Genomic DNA, 18234 nt, shown 5'->3' with positions numbered 1-18234 from the left:
CCCAGTTACTCCAAGCTACTCTATGACTAAGTAAGGTTGGAAAATTCTAAGGAGATTCCTTTCTTAGAGAATTACCACTTATATCACTGCACTATCAGCATTTTCCAAACTCATCTATCACCATGTAAAACCAATGACTGTTTAGCAGTACTAATGTTTGGGATACTTATGTTTAGGATTGTTATGTTGATTAAAAAACAAAGAGTGCACATAGTTTCTAATGCCTAAAACATAAGGAGGGCTCAATAAAGGTAGAGTGATTATTATCAATCTTAGCTAAAGGTTTTGTTGTATGTTGAGCAACACACACAAAAGACTACAACTAAGTCGCCAGTTGCTCCTGGGTGACACTATGGGAGTAGAGATGGTTGTCATATCCTTTTTTTGTTACATGGTAATTCATCTGGGGCCAGTGGACAAGGTGATGTGAATCCAGGTAAGCACAGGGTTACTAGCCATGGCTGGCAGCCTACAGGACAATCAGGCACATCAGTTTCTGGCAGGGCGGGCAGGATGCACCACCTCTGGCAATCAGTCCTAGGTGTGTACACCAGGTGAACCAAGATGCACCTCTGGTTCTCTTGGGTCACTCTGAGTTGCTTTGAGGTCCTGCTGGACAGGATGCAGCATGTCATCAAAGTCCTGGCATTCCCAAGGATGGTTTAACATCCGTAAATCAATAAACATAATCCATCATGTCAATAGACTTAAGGATAAGAATCATATGGTTATTTCAATTGATGCAGAAAAAGCATTTGACAATATACAACACCCCTTCATGCTGAAAACACTAGAAAAAATAGGGATAGTAGGAACATACCTGAACATTGCAAAGGCTATTTATGCTAAGCCCATTGCCAACATCATTCTTAATGGAGAAAAACTGAAACCATTCCCTTTAAAAACGAGAACAAGACAGGGATGTCCTCTTTCACCACTTCTATTCAACACTGTCCTCGAAACTCTAGTCAGAGCACTTAGGCAGACTAAAGAAATTAAAGGGATACAAATAGGAAAAGAGGAACTTAAGCTGTCACTATTTGCTGATGACATGATTCTATATTTAGAGGATCCAAAAACCTCCTCCAGAAAACTTCTAGACCTCATCAATGAATTCAGCAAAATAGCAGGCTATAAAATCAACACGCATAAATCTACAGCATTTTTATATGCAAGCGACGAAACAGCTGAAAGGGAAACGAGGAAAACAACTCCATTTGCAATAGCCTCAAAAAAAATAAAATACTTGGGAATCAAGCTAACAAAAGAGGTAAAAGATCTCTACGATGAAAACTACAAAACACTGAAGAAAGAAATTAAGGAAGACCTTAGAAGATGGAAAGATCTCCCATGTTCTTGGATAGGCAGAATTAATACTGTCAAAATGGCCATACTACCAAAAGTGATATACAGATTCAATGCAATTCCAATTAAAATCCCAATGATGTACCTCACAGAAATAGAGCAAGCAATCATGAAAGTCATCTGGAAGAATAAGAAACCCAGAATAGCTAAAGCAATCCTTAGCAGGAAGAATGAAACAGGGGGTATCGCAATACCAGAACTTCAACTATACTACAAAGCAATAGTAACAAAAACGCCATGGTATTGGCACCAAAATAGACAGGTAGATCAATGGTACAGAATAGAGGACACGGACACAAACCCAAATAAATACAATTTTCTAATACTAGACAAAGATGCCAAAAATATGCAATGGAGAAAACATAGCCTCTTCAACAAATGGTGCTGGGAAAACTGGAAATCCATATGCAACAGAATGAAACTAAACCCCTATCTCTCACCCTGCACAAAACTCAACTCACAATGGATCAAGGACCTTGAAATCAGACCAGAGACCCTGCATCTTATAGAAGAAAAAGTAGGTCTAGATCTTCAACATGTTGGCTTAGGATCAGACTTCCTTAAGAGGACTTCCATAGCACAAGAAATAAAAGCAAGAATCAATAACTGGGATAGATTCAAACTGAAAAGCTTTCTCTCAGCAAAGGAAACTATCAGCAATGCGAAGAGACAGCCTACAGAGTGGGAGAATATCTTTGCCTCTCATACTTCAGATAGAGCACTAATTTCCAGAATATATAAAGAACTCAAAAAACTCTACACCAAGAATACAAATAATTCAATCAACAAATGGGCTAAGGAAATGAACAGACACTTCACAGAAGAAGATGTACAAGCAATCAACAGATATATGAAAAAATGTTCAACATCTTTAGTAATAAGAGAAATGCAAATCAAAACTACCCTAAGATTCCATCTCACCCCAATTAGAATGGCAATTATCAAGAACACAAGCAACAATAGGTGTTGGAGAGGATGTGGGGAAAAAGGTACACTCATACATTGCTGGTGGGGTTGCAAACTAGTGCAACCACTCTGGAAAGCAGTGTGGAGATTCCTTAGAAAACTTGGAATGGACCTACCATTTGACCCAGCTATCCCACTTCTCGGCCTATACCCAAAGGACTTAAAATCAGCACACTACAGAGATACAGCCACATCAATGTTCATAGCGGCTCAATTCACAATAGCCAGACTATGGAACCAACCTAGATGCCCTTCAATTGATGAATGGATAAAGAAACTGTGGATATATATATACAATGGAATATTACTCAGCTATAAAGAATAATAAAATTATGGCATTTGCAGGCAAATGGATGAAATTGGAGAATATCATGTTAAGTGAGATAAGCCAATCTCAAAAATCCAAAAGAGGAATGATCTCAGGGATAAGCGGATGATGACACTTAATGGGGGGTGGGAGTGGGACAAGAGTGGAGAAAAGAGGGACTATATAGAGGGAAAAGAGAGGTGCGAGGGGTGGGGGGAAGGGAAAAAATAATGGAATGAATCAAACATCATTACTCTATGTAAATTTATGAATATGCAAATGGTATGCTGTTACTCCATGTACAAACAGAAACAACATGTATCCCATTTGTTTACAATAAAAATAAATTAAAAAAAAAAAAAGTTCTGGCATTCCATATTGTGACCTCTTCAACTCCCCAGTGCCAATGAGTCTCAAGTCTGAAGATCTCTAGGCCCTGAGCCAAGGTCCTGGCACCCACTCACCTTATTTTCTAAAGACCCCTAATGAGGCTAAGGAAGAGTCTCTCACAGAAGTCCTTTAGCCCAAGCAGGATGTCTCAATCAGAATCCACAGAAAACTACTGATATTTCCCTGGCTCTGAGTCTTTCCAGAAAACTGTTGTCCTCTGGAAGAAGCAGTGTACAGGATCCTAAGGAGAAGTGCTGTGGGGTACATGCAAGTTTAGTGTGGGTCCTGGCTTTGTGCATGCTTGCCCAGTTGCAGCATGTTATTCTGTGTCCAACTGCTTTGCCCTGAACAGAGCATGGGTTCTGTCAGTGTTGAGAACATTAGGAAGGTTCCCTGCCACTGGTCTAGCCAGTGCCAAGGGTTCCTCTCTCAAAATTGGCATGATCCATGATAGGCACTGCATTCAGGAAAGGAGGTAGAGTTTTCTTGTCATCATGTTGCTGGCATATTTCAGGTCTTATGGGGAGGCTACAGATCTGATTTCTCACAAAAACTGAATGATATACATCAATAAAAATGAGGCCCAAAGGGTGATAAAATAAATTAAGAGAAGATTGCCTTCCATAAGGATTATAGGCTTCAGATTTCTAACAGTTAGGGGTGTGGGGCTTTAAAAATGGCTATAAAACTCTTTTACATGCCTCTCATCAAGGTATAAAATTTATGTCTCCTGCCTGGAAACCTGGATTGACTGGTAACTACCTCAAACAATAAAACAGGATGGAAGTGATACTATGAGACCACCAAGGCTGAGTGATAACAGATAATGGGGCTTCCTTTCTTGCCCACTGTAACCCTTGCACTGGAGCCACAAGCTGACAAGTTATATGTTAAACTATCCTGAGGCTGCCACATTTTGGGGAAGCACAGCTGCATGGAGAGGACTCATCTATGCACTCTGAGCTCAGTGTGCAAGACATCTCAGCCCAGGTGCCAGACATGTAAATGAGACTCCCAATGATTCTAATCCCCAAATGCCAAGTCCCCCTTGTGTCTTTAAGTCATTCTAGATGAAATACTATGGAGAGTAGTGACTTGGTCCATGATCTTTGACTGCCTTGGAGCTGTCTCTGCACTTTGTCCTGGGAACTTCCTGTGTGAAGATGTAGGTCGAGATTGTCCAGGATCTATGATAATGCCCTGTCTGGGGAACTTGTGTGCAAAGGTACAGAACAATTGGTCTTGATCTTGAGCTTAGACACTAGCTGCTAGGAATAGAGAATTCTGAGCATAACAAGATAACCACAATATCTTGCAAGCACTGTAACTTTCAAGCCTGCCTGACTTACAGAAACTTTGCACAAATAACCTCTTGATAAAACCCATATAATAAATAGCTATGCTAGCTCTGGTTCACTATTCCTCCATCAGAGGTCAGTGTCCCATGTAGTCCTAGCTTTCTCTTTGTAAATATTTGTCTTTCTTAATCTCCCATCACCCCTCCCCAGTCTTTAGGGTTTGGCTGTGGGGGTTGCAGTATTTGGTGACTGAACAGAGATGGGCACAGAGGAGCTTCAAGGATTAAATGAAGGGATTGCTGCTGAGAAAGGGCAACAGATAAAGAGAGGTAAGGAATATAGTTGGGTGTAAAACATGGGACAAGCAGGTTCCAGAGAGAGGAAGCTTCATGTAAAAATGAAAAGTATTTCTTAGAGAAATGCTTAAAGCTGATGGAATCTTAAAAAGGGGAAGGGGTCTCCAGGGAAAACATAAACTATAGCATCAAGCCTTAAGAGAATGATTTTATAAAAGAAAAAAATGGTTAAAATGTTCCATACATGAGGTTTTGCCTCTGAACACAAAACATTAGCTTTCCTCTCTTCTTAACTTCTGCCAGATCTTTCTCTCCTAGACTAGCATTTAAAATGTGGATTGCATGGGCAATTATTCAAAACCAGCTTCAGACCAAAACAAAAATTTTCACTTTTAAATTCAAGCTGCTGTGGGACCAAAATGTGGGGCTTCTCTTATCTGCTCTCACACTCTACCACCCTGCTTTCTTAACAAGTTCCTCCTAAACACTACAACACAGGGAGAAAAAGAGAATGATTTCATATATATAAGTCTTCTTTCCTTGAGAATCTTATCTAAGGATTTCAGACTCTCACATTCTTTTTTTATAACATTAAATTATTAACTTTTTTTATTTGTTTAATTAGTTATACATGACAATAGAATACACTTTGACACATCATATATAATAGAATACAATTTCTCACTCTTCTGGTAATACATGCTGTAGAATCCCACTGGTCATATAGTTATATAGGTACATAGGGTAATAGTGTCTGATTCATTCTACTGTCCTTCCTACCCCATACCCTCTCCCCTCCCTTCATTCCCCTCTAATCCAAAGTAACCCTATTCTTCACCCCCATAGTGAATTAGAAACCACATATCAGAGAAAACATTCAGCCTTTGGCTTTTAGGATTGGTTTATTTCATTTAGCATGATATTCTCTCGTTCCATCCATTTACTATCAAATGCCATAATTTCATTCTTCTTTAAGGTTAATAGTCCACTGTGTATACGAACTACATTTTCTTTATCCATTCATCTGTTGAAGGGCACCTAGGTTGGTTCCATAGTGCAGTTATTGTGAACTGAGCTGCTATAAACAGTGATGTGGCTGTGTCATTATACTATGCTGATTTTAAGTCCTTTGGGTATAAACTGAGTAGTGGGATAACTGGGTCAAATGGTGATTCCATTCCAAGTTTTCTGAGGAATCTCCATACTGCTTTCCATAGTGGTTGCACCAATTTGCAGTCCCACCAGCAATGTATGTGTGTACCTTTTCCCCCACATCCTCAACACTTATTATTGTTGTGGTCTGGATAATTACCATTCTGACTTTAGTAAGATGAAATCTAAGAGTACTTTGATTTGCATTTCTCTAATTGCTAGAGATGATGAACAATTTTCATGTTTGTTAACTGACTATATTCCTTTTTCTGTGAAATGTCTGTTTAGTTCTTTGTCCATTTATATATTGAGTTATATGTTTTTTGGTGTTAAGTTTTTTGAGTTCTTTATATACTCTGGAGAGTAATGCTCTATCTGAGGTAGAGGTGGCAAAGATTTTCTCCCATTCTGTAGGCGCTCTTTTCACACTCTTTATTATTTCCGTTCCTGTGAAGAAGTTTTTTAGTTTGATTCTACTCCATTTATTGATTCTTGATTTTACTTCTTGGTTTTAGGAATCTTGTTAAGAAAGTCAGATCCTAAGCCCACATTGTGAAGATTTGGGTCTACATTTCCTTCTATTAGGCACAGGGTCTCTGGTCTAGTGCCTAAGTCTTTGATCCACTTTGAGATGATTTTTTTGCAGTGTGAGAGATATGGGTTTTTGTTACATGTGGATTTTCAATTTTCCCAGCATCATTTATTGAATAGGTTATCATTTCTCCAGTGAATGTTTTGGATGCCTTTGTCTAGTATTGAGATAACTATTTATGTGGGTTTGTCTCTGTGTCTTCTATTTTGTACCATTGGTCTACATGTCTGTTTTGGTGCCAATACCATGCCATTTTGTTACTATGGCTCTGTAGTATAGTTTAATGTCTGGTACTGTGATGCTTCCTGTTTCACTTTTCTTGCTAAGGACTGCTTTGGCAGAATATTCTGGGTCTTTTATTTTTCCAAATGAATTTCATGATTTTTCTATTTCAAAACTCTCACATTCTTTAAATATCTGGATTGACTCTAATCTGAACCAAAAGTACACTCTGATCTGATAAAGATGTTCTTCATACTCTTGTACTAGAGTACTTATGGCTGCCTCATTTTTTGTTTTTAGAACTCCTTTTTTTTAAAATTCTGGGGTTTCTTTTGTTGTTGTTGTTTTTCATTTTTGTTTTTTGTTTTGTTTGTTTTTGGTATCAGGGATTGAACTCAGGTACTCAACCACTGAGCCACATCCCCAGGCCTCTTTTGTATTTAATTTAGAGACAGGGTTTCACTAGGTTGCTTAGTACCTCACTAAATTGATGAGACTGGATTTGAACTCACCATCCTCCTGCCTCAGCTTCCAGAGCCACTGGGATTACAAGGATGCCCACCACACCTGGCTAAAATTCTAATTTTTGAGCTCATGGTTTTACAGTGAATTCACATTTGATACTGAATACCTAAATTAATATATTTTTCTGATCAGTCTGATTTTATATAACTATAGATGTTTTTACAGTTTTTGTTCAGAGGCCAATTTTTTCAAGGGTTGACTCTCAAAGACATTGGAAAATCTCCTTTTACAAAATCCTAAGAATGACATAGACATGGTGATGTTGGGAATAAGTCTGATAGCCACCAAGAACAACTGGCCACCTGAACTTTTAATATCAGTGTCCACCATGGTTGTTAGACTTTGACACATAGCATTTCCAATGTATAGGCTTCCCCTATATTTAAGTCATAATGTAAAAGTCTGATAGGCTCTATTTTACTTTCCAACAGGTTAACTCTAATAGAAGTTTTAATAAACACCTGTAATATTATCTTCTACCCATGGAGATATACAAGCTACAAGATCGCTGATTCCTGTATGTTTTATATATGTGTGCACACCTATGTATTGTATTGTTGTTTACATATGTGCTTATGTCCATATATTATATACATGGTATCAAAAGTGGAATATAGATAAATGAGTGCTCATAAGTCAAAATTAAAAAGAAAAACAGATCCAGATACCTTTAAGTTCACGTGACTTAAAGAAGTTCAATTTAAATTAGGTAAACAGGTGAGAATACATATGTGTTTAAAAATTGCTAACACAAGTTTTTCAGGGTGGTCAGACAATAAAGTGTTGGTTTCTATAAAATGTCTAAAATGTATTATCCATTGCTTCTAGGATTATTCTTCAACAGGAAAGATGTGGCTAATACTGTTAACTATACTTGTCTGATATCCTGGTTTTTAGAATTAAAAATAAGTTAATTGAATTTAATGTGAGTGGGATCAATCTTCATAAATGTGTTTGTTAAGAAAAAGAAAAAATACCTGATTAATTTGCAGAGTTGGAGTACAAGAACCTCAACCACTAAATATAAAATTGAATGCTCCTGACTTCTTAAAATTCCTAAGGTAATATATTTAAACATACATTGGTAAATAGAAAGTTTGAGATTGCTTTCTTTCCATGTCTTTACTTAAAACAAGGTTATTCAGAGTTAGAATTCTATCAGGTGTCATTTTATATATAAAAAATACATAAGGTTTTAGTTGGGTTTTAATTAACATACCATAAAAAAGTATTTCATATTATTAGTTTATTAATTAATTTATTAGAGTAAATTGTCTAGATTCAAAAATTTCATAAGGATTGTTTCAAAACATAAATTTAAAAAGGGGTTAACAGCTAAAAAAAACACATAAAAGAGTTGTAGGTATGAGCATATATTTTAATATGAAAAGAAGAAAAAATGTTTTTCAATGTGAAAGTCTTTTGTGTGATAAAGTAAAAAGTTACACAATGTCTAAGTGGGTTGCAGAAGGTTTGTGCAACTAAATTGGTTATATATAATTAACACAATTAGCTACAGTTACTTAAGTTTTTTTCCTAAGGTCAAATATTAATGTACTGATATAAACCAAAGTTTAATCCTCCATGTGTTGAAGTAATAAGGATTTCTTAAAACATTAATCTGCTCTTATCCAACAGGATAATTTCTTATGGCTGTTAAGCTTTATTATTATTATTTTTTAAGCTTTATTATTAAAAAAAAAAACTAGCCTTAAAGAAATTAGGGTTTGTACAACTCTAGTTGAACAATAATTGTTATTTTAAAATATTACACTACACTACAGATTCTAAATTTTTCTTTAAAAGTTAAGCTTGGTTAATATAAGAAGTGTAATTGTGGTGCTGTTTTACTGGCTTCTTTGTATACTAGATGTATTTATATCTTCCAAGTATACAAGTCGTTATAAGGTTTAGAAGAATATTTTACCAAACTGGTGTTCTTCAAACTAAACTTTGAAGTAAAGGTTTGGGATTAGAAAAATTATGTTTCTTGGTTCATAGCTACTATATGAACTAAGTGTGTTTTTGCTCTTGTTAATTTCATTTTATATTTTTCTTATAAATTTTGTAACTATTGTTTGTGTCTTACAGAAGTATAGCTTCTAAAATAACAATCTAAGTTAATTTAAGCTAGTAGGCTATCACCCATAGATCAAATAGGATATAAGGCTAACTTCCAGTACTAATACTGACCTCAATTAAATAGTAGAGGTAAATAACTATAAAGTTATAGACATTTAAGTTTAAACCCCAGTACTACTACTTTAAGACTGGTGAAACTGGTTTGTTGGATGTTTAAAACCCAAACCTAGAGACTAATGAAAAATGGGTCAAGAAAGAAAAAAAAAAGCCAATATTTGGCTCTTGCCCTCTGAACTCAGGGCACAAGGGAACTTCTCTGAGGGTTTTGCAACTCTGGGCTACATGTTCTCCTGATAAGGGGAATCAATGAGACCCTGTAGGACAAAAAGACAATGAGTGCACATGCCACAAAGAGGAGGGTCATTGGAGAAGAAAATATTCCTGATGTTTCCTACAGAAGTCACATGACCAACAAGACCCTGACTTATCCTGGTAGATGGCACTAGAGGAACTAAGAGATTGCTCACAAGTTCCCACGAATGACCCCCTAAGGAAACTCAACTGACTCTTAATAACAGATAGGAACAAGGTCAATTTAACCAGTCTTAAACACCTAGTCAAAATAGTTATAACCAAAGCACAGCCATACCTGAGCATTTTAAAAGAAAGGACAATTGTTCTTCAATATAACTTAAGATGTACACTTATGTTAGCCCCACCAAGAGTCGATAAAGCTGAAAGCTATGAAAAAAGAATTCTTAGAAGTGCCTAATTCTATCAAAAAAGACTATCAAAGTCAAAAGGTTTTTTTTAGTCACTTTAAGGCCTGCAAATCTTCCTACCTCCCATAGGCAGACTTAATCTGTTTTCCTAATATGATTATTTAGTCCTAAGTGACAAAAATAAAGGGATCTCTACTAAACATAAGGTTATACCAATAAAAAGGTATTTTATAAAAATCAGATGATATTAGATATCTTAACTACATCTTACAGGGACATCTGTGACATTATAAAACTACGTATTGTGTTTACATTTCTGATAACTCTGGCAATGTAATCAATATCCTCAAAGATTTATATTCCCAAGTAGAGGTCATGCCATCACCAGCCTTGTCATGCAAACGACTTCTTAGTTCTTGCACCTCCTGCTAAAAAATTACTGGTTTCTATCATCATTATGATATTCACTGATGTGTTCCAGATTCTGTGACATTTATTTTGTATTAATCTCACTCCAGTACTCATGTCTTCTTGTTTCTATCTTAGAAGCACCCACCTCTCAAATAACTTTACAATCTGTTCTCTCCAAACCAAAATTTTGCCATGGAGCCCTCAACTGACCCAAAACATTCCTAAAAGGAAAACCCAAACTGCTTACCCCACATTACTTCTCTCAGCCTGAAGCATCCAGAGCAATCATCACCCATTTCCTCTTATAGCAGAAAGGGTTCTCTTACTCAGAGGGGAAAATGAGACTGGGACAAAGGACAGGTAGGAGGGAGGGAAGGAAGGAAGGAAGGAAGGAAGGAAGAGAGAGAGGGAGGGAGGGAGGGAGGAAGGGAGGGAGGAAGGAAGGAAGGGAAAGAAAGAAAGAGGAAGGAAGGAAATGGGTAGATAGCATTCCCCATCATCAAATAAACAGAGCTTTTCAAGGTCAGGAGAACATTGAAGAAAAAATCTTCAAGCTAAATGAAATGCTTCAGAAGCTATGGTAATGAGTTTAGGTGATCAGATACAAAGTCTTAAGGTCAACTACAATGCCCTATTGCTTATCAATTTATTTGTGTAACACCTGCTTCATATAATCATTCCCAGTGGGATTGGAAAAAGATAAAGATGCACCTATTAGGAATTTGAAATCATAACAAGGTTAGTTTAGATCTTTTGCAATTGCACCATTACACCCAAGGCATGCAAAAAAGTAAGATTCCTATGTTATCTCTACCACTTTTGCAAAAAAGCTATTGAACGACCTAATGGTTTCAATCCTTGGAATATGCTAAAACATACTGCATGGTATCTTACAGGACTTGTTTCCTTAACTTTTAATTCTGTATTGTTTTCTCACTGTCAGCTGTGAGCTCATTCAATCCCAGTTCTAATGCCTACAAGTAGACATGCATTAGTTGCAGTTAAAAAATAAAAAGTGGGGAGATGTGGAGAGTGGGTGAACCCCTGGTCATTGGCTAATTGTGTGGCATCAGCAAAATCCAAGTCTGGAAACATTCCTTGCTAAGGGCGAGGATGTTAACAGCCTTGACTCTTGACTCTGATGCTAATAGTTATCAGATGTCCCAGGACAATGGGTTTCCTGGGTGTGACAGAATGTTCCTAGCATTGCAACAGTAGGATAGCTACCAAAAATGTTTCTAGCTCTGTTAACTTTTTAGTGCACGAAGAAGCCTCTGACAACTCACAAGCCTTGAACAATTTTCAATGCCCCTATAGTTTACTTTCCCCATTATGAGAACCTATGTAATAAACTTGTGGAGGTAGTTCTGGGTTACTGTTCCTCCATCAGAGTGAAGTGTCCTACCTGGCCCAAGCTTTGCTTAAAAATGTCTTTGTGTTTTCTTTGTCTCTGTGTTTTTCTCCATCTCCAGTTGCCCCTACTTGAGATTCCTTTGTTGATGCTGCGCAGGTTGCAGCAGCAGAGAAAGAAGACCCCCCCCCAAAAAAAAAGATAAAAATCAATATATATATGTATATGTGTGTGTGGTCCATGAGCCAAACAACAGAGCTAGAACACATATACCCACACATACACACATTTACACTCACAATACACAGAAAAAGTATTTAAGGAAAAATTAAAAATATACAAAATAAAATTTTTAAATGAAATAAAATAAATTTAATAAAAACTGAAGGAATTTTCACCACAAGGTGGTCCAATTATTGACAAGAATGGATGTTCATTGCCTATGACATACTGTCTTTTCTGTTTCTTCTTGAGTTGTATACTCATTAGAGACACAAAGGGTTGGAAGTTGTTAAACCCATTTCTCTGAGTTGCTCACTAACCTGTCAGGTGGAGTGGTCAGAAACTGAAACTAGTTGTAATGGCTCTCAGTTTCCCTTCTTGACAGGTTAAGTTAGGATAGAATGGAAACTAGTGGTGAAGTTTTGCCCAGGCAAACTAGGTACATCGATTCCCAGGACAGGACTGATGCAGAGTTCTAATGTGAACTTTAGATGGCTGGTTTAGTTCTGACCAACTTTTCAAACCTTGTCATTAGGCCTCTGCTCTAAAAATAGCTCCATCCACTCAAATGCCAAGCGAATGCCAATCTCTGCTGAGTATCTGGATCTCAGGGCGCCTCCCAAGAACTCCATTTTTGAGGCAAAGATTCTCTGTTCTTCTTGCACACTCCACCGCCCACAAATGTGGGTCCTACCAGGATCAGACCCTAGCATGAATGTGCGCCATCGTCCAGTTTTTGGATTCTCTCTGGCTAATCCTGTAACCCACCAAACTCAAATGGAAAGCAAGCAGCACTTTGCTTTGTATCCCTGGCCTGAATCACACTGGCACAATCCCCTTTGTGCCTGCCTCAGTTGCACCTTGCCAGGAGAACTCTAGATCTCACCACAGGTACATAAAGGGACTATCAGCTAGTGTGTGTTGTGAATTACTGGGCTTCTGCAGCAGAAAGTCATTATGAGGCTGCCCCAAGACAGCATCCTGCATTAGCTCTCTGCTCCCCAAGGAGCACCCCTCACATCCCAGCTCACTGTGCTACCTCTGGGTCATTCAAGTTCAGATTGCCCTCTGCTGCACATGTTCTCCTGTGCCAAATTTTCTTCACAGTTTAGTCTTTCTTTCTGTTTGGGCCACCTCTTCCCTGCATGGTGAACCAAGGATTCCTAAGGTATTTCCTGTCCTATGTTCAAAAGAATCCCAATTTTTGTCTCTAACTCTATGGTTCTGATATTGAAATTTGGTGTATTCCCTGTCACCCACCTCACTGGGAAGCAGTATTCCCACTGCTTGAATCCCTAGCCATGGAGCAAATGGAAATTGCACTCCTCCTCTATTACCACCTTTGTCTAATACTATTTATTGAATAATCTATTCATCCCTGTTGACTTGAAAGCCATCTTTATCATTCACTAAATTATTTTATATATCTATTTCTGTACACTATTATGTTCCACTGAATAAGTATTCACATTCATAACCAAGCTATTTTAATTAATATAGTTTTATAATATGCTTAAGAATCAAGTGTAGCTATTTCATCCTCTTCTTTTTCAAAACTTCCAGCCACTCTTGTATGTCTATTTCTACATAAACCTTAGAATCAACACGTTCAGGGCACTTAAGTTGCCTGAACATGCTGTTAGTATTTTAAATTGGATGGTATTAAACTACTGGTTAACTTAGGAATTCTGATGTTGGTATTTTAAATTGGATTGTATTAAACTACTATTAACTTAGGAATTCTGATGATTTTATACTATTCATTCTTCCTATCTGAAAACATGATAAAGCCAGGTGTGATGGTTCATACCTATAACAGTGCCAACTTCTAAGAAGGTTGGAGTAGTAGGATCACTTAAGTCCAGGAGTTTGAGACCAGCCTGGGAAATACTATGAGACCCGGCCCCCAATCCCAAAACAAACTAAACAAAAATAAAAACCAGAAACAAGATATAACTTTACATTTTGAAATGTGCTTTGAGATTTGATTTGTACTTAGTATTTACCTGAGCTTTCTATTCACAGTGAGGTCTACTATAGACCTGTTCATCATTTAATCTGACCCTGATTTTTCCTGAATACTCTGTATAATCTTGAGTATGTCTGGTCTCACAATTTGAATCATTTCTAGTTAGTTCTAATCTCTATCATTTGAATTATGTTTCTGATATATTAACTGTAAGTTCCTCTTTCAATTCTGTCAAATGGAGAGAAGAGGACCATCATCATTAACCTTTTACTTTTTACCTGTAAGATTATTTGTAGGAAAAGGCATAAGAAGCACTGTCATAAAGACAGACAGAAAAACCAGAGCTGATGTTATTTTTCTCTAGTTGGTTACATTACATAAAAACGCCCCAGGGAAAATATGATACTGGTTCCAAAGTTCACTGATTTCAAAATATTCTTAGTCTCTTATACACAGTATATTTCACAGGTATAAAATAATACATACACGTTTTTAGTTGTCCTTAGTGTTACAATACCAAAAAGCCTAAACAAATTTTTTTTCCTATTTTCTGGAAGTCCATTTGTAATCAACAGCTTTAGTTGGAATTTTCTTGAGGTTTTGTTTCAAATAATGTACTACCCCTGAATATGTTTAGGAAATTTAAAAATTGATTCGCAATATGGATTAGAATATATTTTAAACAGATGTTAAAAATGCTAATCTGAGGGGGAAATACTCACCTGTTGCCATTTAAGTTCTTGGGTCTCCACAATAATTTTACCAATCTGCTCTTCATATTGAGTTTCTGCTTCCTACGTCAAAAAGAAACATGTTTATGAAAATTAGAACTTTCAGACATTTAGTTTTACCTCTTTCCAGAAAGAAACAGTATCCTCTCACACAATAAGAACAAAGTTGGACAAATTACAAAGTAAGTGAACAAATCCATCAGCAAACAGAGATCCCAGATCAATGAAATAACCCAAAATCTGAGCAGAGACAGGTACCTGCAGGGAGCAGCAGAATTCCAGCATTTGATTACCTGGGAAACAAGCCATTAAGAACAGATAGAAAAAGCCAGCTAAAAGCCCTTAATAAATTACTAATGGTACAATGTGGGCTACTGTAAGAATATAAATTCCCTGAAGGTCCTTGAAATAGGGAGGGTTCTACCTTCTGGTAGACTTTTCTTTTAGGAGACCTACCAGGGTCTTACAGGAAAGACTGGGATGAATTCTGAGAAAGCTTTTCCCTGTGATAATAGCTGTGAAGGGGAAGAGAAGTCACAAGCTATCTTTCCTATTTCCTCTACAGACCAAATTTCTTGATCAAAAAGACAAGGGGGGGGGGGGGCAAAAACTATACCCAAGTAAACGAGTGGAAGATCAAAGAAAATCAACAGTCACTACTGAAAACTTCCTAGACAGGCCTGCTACTCTTATCTACTTTAAGAAATGAAAGCCTTAATCTATAGGGGAAGGTCAATATAAATCATAATCTCAGAGCACTTGTGGAAACCCACTGCAGTTGGGAGGAGGACTAAGAAAACACAACAATAGCTCTATCACTAGAGGGGCAGGAATGCATGCTAAAGGAAGGATCAGAAGACTTGTGAAGACTTCTTTCTGAAAGTCACATTCACCTAAAACTGAGGCTTACTGAAAATACCAAAAACTGTCCCTTCCTCCCACCACCACACTAGCAAGTATTAATTTAAAAACATGTGCAGATGGGGGAGCTACAAGGGCAGATTCTCTCTAAACGGAAGACCAAAAGTCAAGTGGAGACATACAAAGCCAAGCAGGAAGCAGTCATTTAGAAACACCCTCTGGTGTTTTTCAAAATAATGTAATACTCCTGAATTAACCTACATCATAAACATAAAGCATCACTAGAGAAATCTGAAACTTCTGATGAAAATCTCAACAAGCAGAGCTGAAAACTATCTGGTTGAGTGTTGAAGATGTGCTTCGACAAACACAGAGCCCTTATGCAAAGACTAGATGGGGTTTTGTTGTTGTTGTTTTATTTTCCTTTTGGCACTAGGTGTTAAGGAAATCTCTGTCACATCATACCTGGTCATTAACTAACAGAACAGCAATTTTACTGGCCACACACTTTCCAAATTAGTTAAGAAAAGTCACTAAACAAAAAAATAAAAAAGTGAAATTCTGGAAAGAGGGAAGAACTGGTTTTCAGAGTTGATGCATATCCAAAACATAATTTTCAGCAAAAAATTATTAGGCATGCAAAGAATTCATAAAATGTGACCACACACAGGAAAAAAATTTAACAGAACCTCTCCCCAAGGACAGCAAGACACTGGACTTACTACACAAAGACTTTAAACCAACCATTCTAAACATGCTCAAAGAACTAACAGAAACCATGTACTAAGATACTAAAGTCATTAAATAGGTAATGGAATGCTAAAAAGAAGTTTATACTAATAAATTTGACAACTCACAGAAATGGACAAATATATTAAAAACCACCACTTACATGAAATTTCAGAACAATCAATATTGAGTAAGAAAAAAATTATCAAAAGAACAATTGCCTTTTGGGGAGAGGGAGTAGAATTTGTGTAGGAAGAGGCATGGGGGAACTTTCTGGGCTTGTGGAACATATCTTTTTTTTTTTAATAGAACAATGAAGAAACATTTTATTCCATTTCAGACACTTAGAAACAGTTTAGTAACTTGTTCTTGAACTACATACAACAGAACCAGTAATGAACTTTTTAAAAATTTGGTTTTTTTCATTATACATGACAGAATGTATTCTAACATATCATACATACATGGAGTATAACTTCCCATTCTTGTGGTTGTACATGATTTGAAATTTCATTAGTCATGTATTCATATATGAACGTAGGGAAGTTATGTCCAATTCATCCTATTGTCTTTCCTATTCCCATCCTCCCTCTCTTCTCTCCATTCCCGCCAGTCCAATCCAGTAAACCTCAACTCCTCCCCACAACCAAACCTATTGTGAGTCAGCATCTGCATATCAGAGAGAACATTCAGTCTTTGGTTTTTTGGAATTAGCTTATTTCACTTACCATGATAGCTTCCAGTTCCATCCATTTACTGGCAAATGCCTTAATTTCATTCTTCCTTATGACTGAATAATATTCCATTGTGTACATGTATCACACTTTCTTTATCCAATCATCTATTGAAGGGCACCTAAGTTGGTTCCATAGTTTAGCTATTGTGAGTTGAGCTGCTATGAACATAGATGTGGCCACATTACTATAGTATGCTGATTTTAAGTCCTTTGGGTATATGTCAAGGAGTGAGACAGATGGGTCAAATGGTGATTCCAGTCCATGTTTTCTAAGAAATCTCCATACCGCTTTCCGGAGTAGCTGCACTAATTTGCAGTCCCACCAGCAATGTGTATGTTTTTCCCCTGCATCTTCTCCAACATTTATTATTACTTGTATTCTTGATAATTGCCATTCTGACTGGAATGAGATTAAGTTTCAGTGGAGTTTTAATTTGCATTTCTCTAATTGCTAGAGATGTTGAACATTTTTTCATATATTTGTGGACCAATTGTATTTTTTCTTCTGTGAAGTGCCTGTTCATTTCTTTTGCCTATTTATTGATTGGGTTACTCATTATTCTGGTGTTAAGTTTTTAAGTTCTTTATATATCCTGGAGATTAATGCTCTTTCTGAGGTGCAGGTGGCAAAGATTTTTCTCCCATTCTGTAGGCTCTCTCTTCACGTTCTTGATTGTTTGTGAAAACATATCTTGATAAGGGTTTGTAATATACAAGTGTAGGCAACCGTCAAAACTCACTGAATGTACAGCTAAGAATTGTACATTTCATTGCTTATTATTTTTAGTATGAGGAAAAAAGCTATAAAGAAATAGTGAAGTGTGCTTAATTATAGGCATTTTGAAGTATTTCACAGGAAGTGTACTGGTGCTGGTACTTTACTTCAAAATCATCAAAGAATAAAATTTAAAAGGGACAGTTAGGTAATCAAGCACATGCAGTAAAAATGTTAAAATATTGTGTTTACTGTAAAATTCTTTCAATTTTGCTGTGTGTTTGATAATTTTCATAACAAAATGAGGAAAAATCAAATATTAATAAATGAAATGTGCTTTTTAATGAAATTATTTTCCTTGTGACTATCTTATGTGTTCTTTGCTTCCTGATATTTACATATACACACTTATAAGCACACACTTATGCTATGTTACTCAAAGACTGCTGAAAATTATCTCATTTAGGATGTTTTCAGCAACAAGTAACAAAAGCCAACTCACAGGGGCTCATGGGAGTGAAAAGGAATCTGAAGGTAGGTCACTTCCAGTATTATTTCAATAGCTGATTCAACAATATCATTAAGAGCTATG

At 36.7% G+C, this 18234-nt stretch overlaps 1 protein-coding gene across 1 annotated transcript in view; it reads right to left on the bottom strand.

The window, feature by feature from the left end:
- CCDC73 (coiled-coil domain containing 73) overlaps positions 1-18234 on the bottom strand; it is a 192696-nt gene that overhangs the window by 120474 nt on the left and 53988 nt on the right. Inside the window, exon 3 of the mRNA XM_079103074.1 lies at positions 14593-14664. Within this exon, the coding sequence (XP_078959200.1) occupies positions 14593-14664 (72 nt within the window). The remainder of the gene's footprint in view (positions 1-14592; positions 14665-18234) is intronic.

Source organism: Sciurus vulgaris, assembly GCF_902686455.1.
Source record: "Sciurus vulgaris genome assembly, chromosome: 11".
Classification (NCBI taxonomy): domain Eukaryota; kingdom Metazoa; phylum Chordata; class Mammalia; order Rodentia; family Sciuridae; genus Sciurus; species Sciurus vulgaris.
The sequence above is the reverse complement of the archived record's forward strand: the minus strand, read 5'-3'. Positions and strand labels throughout refer to the sequence as shown.